We start from the raw sequence: 10475 nt of genomic DNA, 5'->3' as shown, positions 1-10475 counted from the left end.
CTGAACCTGGCAATATTCCCTTAACCATCAATCATGAAAGATCCTTGTGACCTGCATGAAATGCGCCTTCCCTAGGAGCAGGCTATGGGTAACGTGTGCTTAACTCCCCCAAATCCCAAACATAGCTCCTATTGTAGTTGAATAATCAATATATCCCACAGAATCTCTAATCTTCCAGACTGGATTATTCACAGGAATTGGCAGGATTTGACTGCTGTAGATTCTTTAAAAGTGGCTGAATGTAAAACAACACATTTAAAAAATTTCCCAAATCCTAAAGACTTTTTTAATATATCCATTAGCAAATGGTTACTGGAATGTAAATTAAAGTAGTTAATCTCCCTTATACACATGCGCACTCTCAGACAGCCATTCCCTTTCTAAAGTCTTCTCAATTTTGTATCTCTGAACTATTGCAAACACTATGAAAAAAAAAAACTAAACCCAAACCCAAGAGAAACCGTGCTTTAACCATGGCTTGTGTGCATTACACATATATAGGTAGATCTCTGTGAAGCACAGAACAGAGCTGTAAACTCTCAGCTCATTCCCCCCCGCCACGAGTCGTATATCAAGATGTGACAGAATGGTTGGTTTCAGGTTCTTTTGGTTTGACCTTCCCATCTAGAGAATATGGTAATGACATAAAGCTAGATATTTATCAAATACAGCAGTTTTTAAATGTGATTGCTTACCTTTTTATATTGCTTTTTCTCTTGAACAGAACACATTTATTTACTTAAAAAGCATTTGCCTGAAGCAGCCTTAGTACTATTTATGGATATTTTATTGTGGCCACTACATTATTTCCCTTACTTTTAGCTCTGGCAGAAACTGTCCTAAAACAGCATAGGGGTTAGTGGTCCATATTTTTGCCTGTCTTGATTTTTTTTCACAGCAGAAAGAACAAAAATATGAATTGCCTGTTTCTTTTGCCACAGAAAATGAGATATCCAGCAACCTGTTACGTTGGGACTAGGCATTATGCCTCGGTAAAACATGTTCAATACATGAGTCGACTGACACTTTAGTAGAAAGTTCTTGATTGCATGACAGATTCAACCTTGTCGTAAGATACACACAGACACAATTGCCATGAAAGTCAAGGGGAAGGGCACATGAGAGGGCTGAACTGGGCTTCTGGGAGCAAACAGGCTTCCACTGTAGCAGAGGAACTCCAGAGCTCCACTTACATTTGGTTTGTTCTAGGGAAACAGGGGAAAAATGTATTCAAATAAAATAATTGCAGTGATGTAAATATTTTAGGAGAGAGCAGATTAGTAAAAGAAGGAATATTTCTTCATTTAAATCACATAGCCTATTTACTTTCTTTAGTATTCAACACAGTCATTTAATCTGTGGCCTTCGAAATTCAAAACAGTTTAAAATTTATTGTTACTTGACAGAAGAGTGGAAAGAGGAGTGAGAAACACGGTGCAGCCTACGGCAGTTTTCTAGAAATGCAAAGGAAGGGTTCACTTAGACTTCCAGACTCTATTCCTGTCTAGTCTAGATGGACCTTTCTCAGGGGCCGAAAGCAAAATGACAAGGAACAACAGTCACAAGTTGCATCAAGAGATGCTCCTATCAGGTACAAGGACAAAAAATTTACACAGTAAGCATGGTCAAACACTGGAAGAGAGGCTGCGGAAAATGCATGCCAGAAGCCATCCAGAACTCAACTGGTTAAGGTCCTGAATGGTTTGATCTTGCTTTGAAGCCCTCTTTCTTGGAGCAGGAGGACATGGTGACTTACAAGATCCGTTTCCACCTGAACTAATTCTATGATTGTATCATCTATTCCTAGCAAAGTCTTTATTTAAAACCAAACATACTGACAATAGCGATTCTTCTTCTGGTTAACAGAGCACTGGTAACTGGTCAAAACATTTTGCATCAAAATTCCCTCTTACCACAAAATCCATTAATTGGCATCATTGTCCAATTTCTGCTTACCTGCTTGCTTTGACAACAAAGTCTGATGGCTGACAAAATTGATTTTCAATGGCAAAAGACAGTTGTTGCAGATTTTTTTGTTTTGTTTTGTTTCATTGCAAACAACTCGGAAGCTCAAGCTCATTTAGTCATTAACCACAAGAAATAACGATTCTTCAGACAGTCTCCGAGTACCTCAGACAAGCTATTCATGAGACTTACTTTGTGCAAAGGCTTCCTGCACATCTCCTCCCACCCCGGTCAGAGAGTCCTGAGGTGCGTGGGTTGGGGTGGAGCAGGCAGAGGCAGACCTGATGGGCATTGGAATTGGTCGACTGATGGTGTGGCTGGGTGAGGAACGTGGGGAGCCTGCCCCTTGGGTCTGCAAAACAATCACAAGGGGTTAAATAAGTCTTTGCAAGAGCCCTCACCTGCTGTCCTTGTCACCCATCCCTCAGCTCAAAGGCATCATGCTGTTTGTAGATCAGTTGGGTAATGTTAATTTTGCTAAAAGAAATACACTGGAGTCAGTTGTTAGCAGACAGCAACACTTTTCTGTGTAGAAAAACAGTAAGTAGGAAAATATGAGTCAAGATCTGACTTCCTTTAAGCATGGGAAAATGTCAGGCAGCTAAATTAAAAAAAAAAAATCCAAGTTAATAAGCACCAGAGTATAGACCTTCTCTCTGCCCTCCTCCCTCTCTCACTCACCCAGTTCGCATGCATGTTTGACAAAACATAACCCATTCAGGCTGTGAGAAGGGGAAAGATGCTGGCACCGACGTGGCTTTCAGCTTGGGCAAGGGACTGAAACGGCCCCTTTCATCAGAGCGCTGCCGTGAGAGCCGATCACAGCCCTGCCCTCCGCCTCCCCGCAGGAGAAGCTGACGGCACACGCAACCTCTCAGTCACATAAAGTCTGACACTTGCAATAAATAATATAGCTTTATGCTTTTTATTCAGAGCTAGAGAACTATTTTAAGCCGCTACTAAATCATACGCTATTAAATTGTTCACTCTACAGGATATACTCAGGCACTCCCAAAACACTGTGGGGATAGGGCAACATAAGTTCCTGCTATGGCTTCAGCTGCTGGGAGCGAAAATGTTTTAACACCAGTCATATAAAGTGCCATGCTGTTAGCACCTCACAGTTAGTATAACTTAGCTGAAATTCAAGCAAACCTAACAAAATAGTCATTTTTACAAATGCAGCTGTGTGAGTGATAAAAAGACACGGTGCCCTTTTCACCCACCGTTTCAAACCCCCTGGGAACGCGTACCCAGGTAAGAAAAACAAATGCTGGAGCCCACACCAAACTGCGCACGGCTTTTGACTGAAACCCTGTGTTTGGTAGATGCCAAGGATGGAGGTGCCTTGAGTGCTGTTAAAGGGGAACTACAACACATGTGCCTGGTTGTTTACAACGAAAAGTAACCAGGGGGCTGGTGCTTCCCTCACCTTGGGTTTATTTTGAGAATTAGGAAGGATTTCTTAACGCTTCCCATGCCATTTCATTTGACTTCTGCCGTGGCTGCCACTGCAGCCCTGATATGGTTTCACAAATGTGTTCTAAAAAAGACAGTAGCAGCCCATTGCAGGAGAAGTGCAGCATCGCCCTTGAGATCTTTATAAATTCCTGCCCCAGATCATCAATAATGTATCAGAATACTAAGCAATACTATTTGTTCTTTTCTCCTATCATCCCTTTCTAAGAGATATTATCACCAGAGAGACATCAAGGGCAAATTAGGTTTATGAGGAATAAGCACGTTACTGATGGGAGAACGGAGGATTTAATACTGATAATTTCTTTAATGATCAGTTTTAGAACATTTAAATGATGGATGAAAGGGAAATCAAATACATCAGGGCCAGATGCTCTCCTGTTTCTGGAATCGTCTGTACCCACTCCAGCAGAAATGCAGATCTCTAGTCCTCCAGAGGCAGGGAACAGAGCAACCTGGAGATGCTCCAAGGTCCTTGGAGGTCACACTCCCTCCCCACCAGGTGGGGAATCTAGGAGCTACAGCTATCTCCTGTCATGTCCTGATGGGGAATGAGTCATCCCCTGTGAAACAAATTTGTGAAAGAATTTCTGGTTCCCAGGTTCCTCTTTTGCTTGCCCTTTTTCCTCAGCTCCCCTTAGCCTTTGATCTCGGTTCTGGGGAACAACAACAGTGGGAACTTTCAGAGAAGATCAGAAAAAAATGGACAAAATTTGCTTCCTATAGTCAGGTCACATTTAAGGAATGAAGTTTAGAATAGGCATTTTATTTACTAAAAATAACAGATGCCTGCCAGTACTTCTTTGCTGGAATTTTCCCACAAGAGAAATGTAAAAGCTGCTGCACCCCAGTGCTTCCCCTTGTGCCTGCTTTGCAGCTATGACTGAGATCTTGTGTTTATCATAAACAGTGCTCTCTTATCTGTAGCTTTCAGGGTTGGAACAAACTGTTTGGGAAGCACAGGGAGAGGAAACATTTGGAGTACCCTATCCAGTAAAAAACTCTTCTCTTTTTATACTATTTGGGCAGTATCAGACAGAACTGAAGAACCACAAGTTGAAATAGGAGGATATTAGGGAATGCCCCATTTCAGAGAGGTGAATGCTTTAATTACATTTTACTCATCTAGATCCACCTCAGCCCAAGTTTGTGGGAATGGAGTGCTATTAGGGTTGGATTCTTGCTTAGTGGTTAACAGGAGAAATGTGGTTTTCACAGGCTGGAGCTAACTGCCTGAAACCTGCTATGATAATCAGTAATGACTTGGTAATCCCAGCAAAGAAACTGAGCATCGAATTGCTCCCAAACCTCAGCAACCCCACCAGCTGAGGACTGGCATGCTGAATTGGGAGCTACCACAGCCACCACATACTATGTGAATGGCCTCAGCTTTTATGTTGTACTCAGTTGCAGCTATCAATGTTCTTGTGCCTTTTAGGAAAACTTCGTGTATTTTATTGAATTCACCATCCGTAGTCAGGCTGCTATGGATTTTAAGTTAACTCTTGCTGGACAGGAAAGGTTTTCCCACTTTCAAGTGTCATGCATGCTTAGGATAAAATGCTTGAAATGAAAACTGGCTTTACAGGAGCTTTAGCCCATTGCTCCCTCTGCCGGAACTGAACTGGGATGACAGATGATGGGGAAAGCCCTCATCATGACATAGATGTGAAGAACTCATTATCCTTTCTCACGGAAGGGCAGTGGAGAAATAGAAAGTTCATAAGCATTAAGATGAATTGCCAGGCTGCTCACTGCAATTGAATTCCTCCAGAAATTAATTTAATCCTCTTTCTCTCAACAGATCATGAAATGGCATAGCGTAATGGGGATCATTTAATGGAAATTGTGAGAGTAATTCCTTAGCGTCATCACCTGCTATTCAGCAAGGCTATTACTCTCAGAAGAAAAAAAAAATCATATCTCATAACAGCCTGAAAATGTGCTTTCACTTATACTGTCCAGTGAACATTTTATATGATGGGAAAACACTTGTCATGTTGGAAACATCTCTTTTGTGAACGGAAGATCTTTTAATACTGCAGAATCAAAAAAGACAGCCTTTACACGGAGGTCATGTTTGGTTGGATTTATTTTTTTGTGTGCAACAGATTCATGCTCTACAAAAATTAGCCAAAATATTAGTTTTATGAAGGTGAGCATTGCCTACAAAATCTGCATGCTCTACCACAGACAGAACACATCAGACTTGTGACTGTACTTCTGCTGATGAACGCAAGAGGAAGCGTGTTTTGTTAAAATGAAACATTTTTATCAGACACATAAATAAGACTGTCTGAAAAGTGCTTTGTTTAGCTTACTATCTTTCCAAGATCCATTTCAATACTAAAAAGCTCCAAAACAAATCTTCTAAAATTTACCATTAGTAATATAAACACTTGCCCTTTTTTGATCTAGGTTGCAGAAGCCATTTACAAACTACATTAATTTCCTGAAGACTCATAGGATTGTTAGCATCAGTGCTGACTTTAAAAGATGTGCACGTAATGCCCGGACTTTTTTTGGATAAAGTGAAATTTCAAACTCATTGCCCTGCTCTAATTTAAACTCAGTTATGTTTTTCTTAAAGTTCTAAAATTCTCATAGCATTTTCAAAATGTTATCTATTGTAGAAGCATTCTTTAATTTATACTCTAGCTTGGTTTCACTACATTTGGGTAGTGGTTTCCATATCTTATGTGTTCTTACTGAGAGGAGTGAGAAAAAGATCAAGACTTCTTGTCTTGATCACTTTCTAGAGGGCTAAGGTGTTTAATTGTGAAAATTGCTCCAAGATACTTGAAAACATTGTGTGAAAGAATTGCAAAATATTAATTTTCGTCAAAAGAACACACACATTTCAAGCAAAGGAAGTAAAATAAATCACAGGAACACAATCACATTTAGGAGTTACCGAGGCCTCCAATAAGGAAGTAACTTACTACCTGTTTCAATTCTTCTTCCTAAAGAAAAAGAGGATCAGCACATGAGATTAGCCAGGATGTAAGTGAAGAACAGAAAACAAAGCCAAATGTGGAGTACAAGGTTAAAGGTACAGTCGAGATAGATGAAGGTACGTCCCAGCTCTGCACGCTTTGAAACACCAGAACAGTGCAAAGCATGCAGAAAGCCACTATTATTTCCTACCCAAAATCTTCTTTGTCCAGGCAATGCAGTGGCAGCAGGCAGCCCTGACTACTAGTCGTAGCATTGCAGCATTTCACAGGTTGAATGAAAAGTATCCTGTCTACTTCCAGCTCCCAAAAATCTGCTGGTTACTTGGTGGGCTCTGCTGCTCAGGTGCTACCAACTCCTGCATTGTGGCCGCAGAAGCCTGTGCCCGAGGAGATGCAAATGGCATAAGGAGTCAAACTCATCCTTTGATGCAAATACATGTTTCTACCTGGATTTCAGCAAAATTCTTTCTGCTTTTATCAGAGCCATATTTGACACAAGTTGCACTGAATTTCCACACACTCATTTTATCTGACATGGCCAACAATGAAACAGACTCTTACGCTATTCAGAGCACTTTCTTCCGAGGTGAATTTCTGGTGTCATCTGTCCTGGGGCACACCAGGTAAAACAGAGCTGGACTCTGCAAATAAAGGCACCTTTTCCATCTTATCCTAGTCTGTCTTAAAAATACACATGCTTTTTGACATCTTCATTTTTAACTGAGATCCTTTATGGAGGTGTGTTTCATCTGTTTGACAAGGGCTTGTTTCTGTATTTATGAAAATGACCAAGTGTTGGGGAAGCATCTCTAAGATCAGAGAGCTAAATGTGGTTGTCAAATGGCACATCTGACAGAACTAGTAACCAAATGGGCAAAGTTAAAGGAACTAGCAAAAGCAATTCTGTACTGTCAGCTGGAGCAGGTAATAGTATACAGTGCTGAGTTGTTTTTTTTCACAGTTATTAGTTAACTTGTTTTACGTGTCGGTTTGTTTCTTTTCTTAGACTTTTTTTTTTTTTGTATTTGATGTCCTCAACAGAGAAAACTCTAAAAAAAACTGAAACTGGACAACAAAATACTTTGTTTGGACATTGTCAAATGGTCAATCCAGATATTGCTAGCCTGAAATCCAGAGATGTGGCCAAATCCTCCTACAAAAGAGCAAAACAGGACTGTATTGCATCATGCTGCAGTGTTAATTAAACGACTGTATTAATTCCTCAATAGTTCAGAGCCTGTTTCTAATGCTCCATCCACTTAGCAGTAGGTGACAATGATGATGCGGTGTTACTACAGGAACAACTTCATTTGAGCATCATTTGAAACCCCTGAATTGAAGGATCAAGGCGGAAAATAGAAAGGGAAGGGAACAACTCCGAATTTTATGGGTGGAAATAGTAAAGTTTTGCAGAATTCTGTGGTCATATCTCCTTCCTCTCCTCTCTTGCTTCACTCTGCTTGCTATCCTTGGTAGTATCCGGTGGAGGTCCTTACCTTCAGCAGTTTCATGAGGCCTTCTAACTGAACCATAAGCTCCCTCCGGCTTTCCTGGAGAGCAGACATCCTCTGTTCCAGCTCATCTTTCCGCTGTCTGAGGAACAAGCAGATCCGATCAGAGCTTACCCCTCACAGCGTCAGCAGCTTTTAACTGCATCATTTCCCCAGCCCGCCTATGAGGTATATGCCTATAGACCACAGGAAAGCAAACAGATTGTATGAATTCAGCATAGTGCTTAGAAACGGGGCTACACGAAAGCTAGGGAGTTCCCTCATACTGAGAATATTCATGGGGCTCAATATAGTGATTAGGAAAAAGACAGACACTGACACAGACCCTTCTCCAAAGAACAAATGAGGTTCAAACAAATTTGCGTGATATTCCCTTGTGGGAACGCCTGGCAGTTTTTGTCTTTGGATCTCTCTAGTCAATAACCTCAACTAGCTGTCAGGAGAAATTAAAGCCGTGCCCAGAAGGACGGGAAATTACAGCAGAGGCACCGATCAGAGCGAAATATGAGAGTTCAGAAATTCAGCCAGAAAACCACAGCAATCTTCTTTTGTTTCTATTTTTTCTGGAAGCAAGAGTAAGACTATCACATAGTGACAGTTTAACTAGTCTCACATAGTGACAGTATAGCTATATATAACATAGTTTCACGTAGTGATAGTATAACTGCTTTTTGGACTTGGAGTCCAGTGCTGGTCCTATGACTACATGAATACTGAGCCACTCCAAGTGTGACAGCCAGTTTATGCCCACAAACTGACGGGAACAGCTTTGATTCTGCACAGTTCCACTGCACAGGACAGGGCTTCAGCACTTGCACATGTTCAACCACTAAGTTTTGTGAGAGGTCCCTACATAAGTACAAAATAAAATTGTTGCCTCCTGGAAGCCATGATGTAATTAACAACATTACTGTTGAAAAATATACATATTAGGTATATTTTATACACTACTGTGCTGAAATAACATAAAACCACTATGTCATTAGCCTTGTACTACCTATAAAATATGACAATTTAATCCTAAATGGAAAAGCACCAGATTCAACATGACTAAGTATGTTTCCTATATTCAGGGAAATATGAAACCCTGATTTTGAGCCTTCTCTGTAAGTGAGCAGTTACTGATATAAACAACACTGATTACTACAGGATTGCTCATGTGTGCTGTCTCTCACCTATATAATAGGATCATATAGTAACACTGCCAGGTTGTATTTACTCTTCTGGAGGATTAATCTATTTTCTGCTACAAATTGCCTGTGCTGGCATTTCTTTTCTAGGCATGTAATGGCTGGAAATGCTATGAACTCTACAAAGGCAACTGAGTTTAAGAAACTGCTAATAAAAATAAGATACCCTATCCATGTAATTCCAAGTGGCAGGTCCCTCTGCTGGATTTTAGATTCATTCTATGGGGAGAGAGGATCTAAGCAGCGTGCAATGTACAGACCGCTCCTTTGACTTTTTTCTCCCACTGTACTCCAGAGCAAGTTCTTGGAAGTAATGGGCCTTCCAACCTGTCTCCAAGACAGGTAATGTGGAGGAATGGTAATGTGAAGGAATGCTGTGTTCAGAACCTCATTTCACTGAGTCTGCAACACTACAGCAGCTAGTGAAAGATGCTGGGACAGGTACCCGCAACATAATTTACGGATTCCAGCATTTCTTAATATTATATGAACTGAATTGCCCTACTGCCCTAATTGCTTCAAGCCCTGAAAGTCTGTGGGGTAGCAGACGTAAATCAGTGCTGCTGTTCTGAGTCCTGCTGCTCTACACAGAAGAACAGCCTCGTGACATCGTAAGTGTCCAGGAATTTAAGGTCGTGCTGAAATTCCACAGTAAATCAAAAGCCAAGCTTTTGCCTTTCAAATGGTGAACGTTTTAGAAGGTATGCAAAGCAGTACAGACCTACAGATTAAAAGTTATTTTCTGCCTCTGACACTGCATATTAAATCAGAAAAGATACCATAATTGAGGAACTCAGCATCACTGCCCTATGGACACCCCATGTCAGGAAATTCAAATAAGGATATTATGCGTTTAATATGTGTAGCAAAATTGAAAAGAGGGGAAAATTAAGCAGTCAGTCTGCCAACACTGCACAATCATTTGATTTTTTTTAAAAGGATAATGAATTTTATTTGCAAACTACATAGAAAGCTAATCTCCTAAACCTGCTTAAAATAGACTTCAGGCTTGATGCACAGGAGCTACATTATCGGTATATTTTATGCAGTGTACACATTTTCATCACAGTCAGTTTTATACATCTCACAGAATGTCACTTGCCTATAGATATCCAGAAGTAATTACATACTAAAATCACCCACAGAAATGAAGGAGCTAATTTGTCTTCAGATTGGAAAGCAAATGTAATTATTTGTGAAACAAAAATATTTTAGTGTGCAAAGCTCAATAATAAAACTATACAGTATTTGTAATAGTAATTTCCTTTGGATATGAATCAGACCACTAAAATATTACTTGTGTGAGGAGTGTTTAAGTGGCCAAAAATTTTCTTTAGTCTTCTCGTGAGAGAACTGCTCGGGGGGGGAGGGGG

The 10475-nt window shown here is 40.5% G+C and overlaps 1 protein-coding gene across 3 annotated transcripts in view; it reads right to left on the bottom strand.

Annotated features, from left to right (window-relative positions):
* DTNA (dystrobrevin, alpha) overlaps positions 1-10475 on the bottom strand; it is a 96672-nt gene that overhangs the window by 13375 nt on the left and 72822 nt on the right. For 2 of the 3 annotated variants that reach the window (XM_009881114.1, XM_009881115.1), the window contains exons 15-16: positions 7898-7994; positions 2158-2317 (exon numbers count right to left, since the gene is read on the bottom strand). In XM_009881114.1, the coding sequence (XP_009879416.1) occupies positions 2158-2317; positions 7898-7994 (257 nt within the window). Of the gene's footprint in view, positions 1-2157; positions 2318-6389; positions 6408-7897; positions 7995-10475 lie in introns of all 3 variants that reach the window. The other variant, XM_009881113.1, reaches the window with a different exon arrangement.

This window comes from Charadrius vociferus, unplaced genomic scaffold (assembly GCF_000708025.1).
Source record: "Charadrius vociferus isolate BGI_N301 unplaced genomic scaffold, ASM70802v2 scaffold23, whole genome shotgun sequence".
In the NCBI taxonomy this organism is placed as follows: domain Eukaryota; kingdom Metazoa; phylum Chordata; class Aves; order Charadriiformes; family Charadriidae; genus Charadrius; species Charadrius vociferus.
Note: the sequence above shows the minus strand (reverse complement) of the source record. Positions and strands in the feature narration are given on the sequence as shown.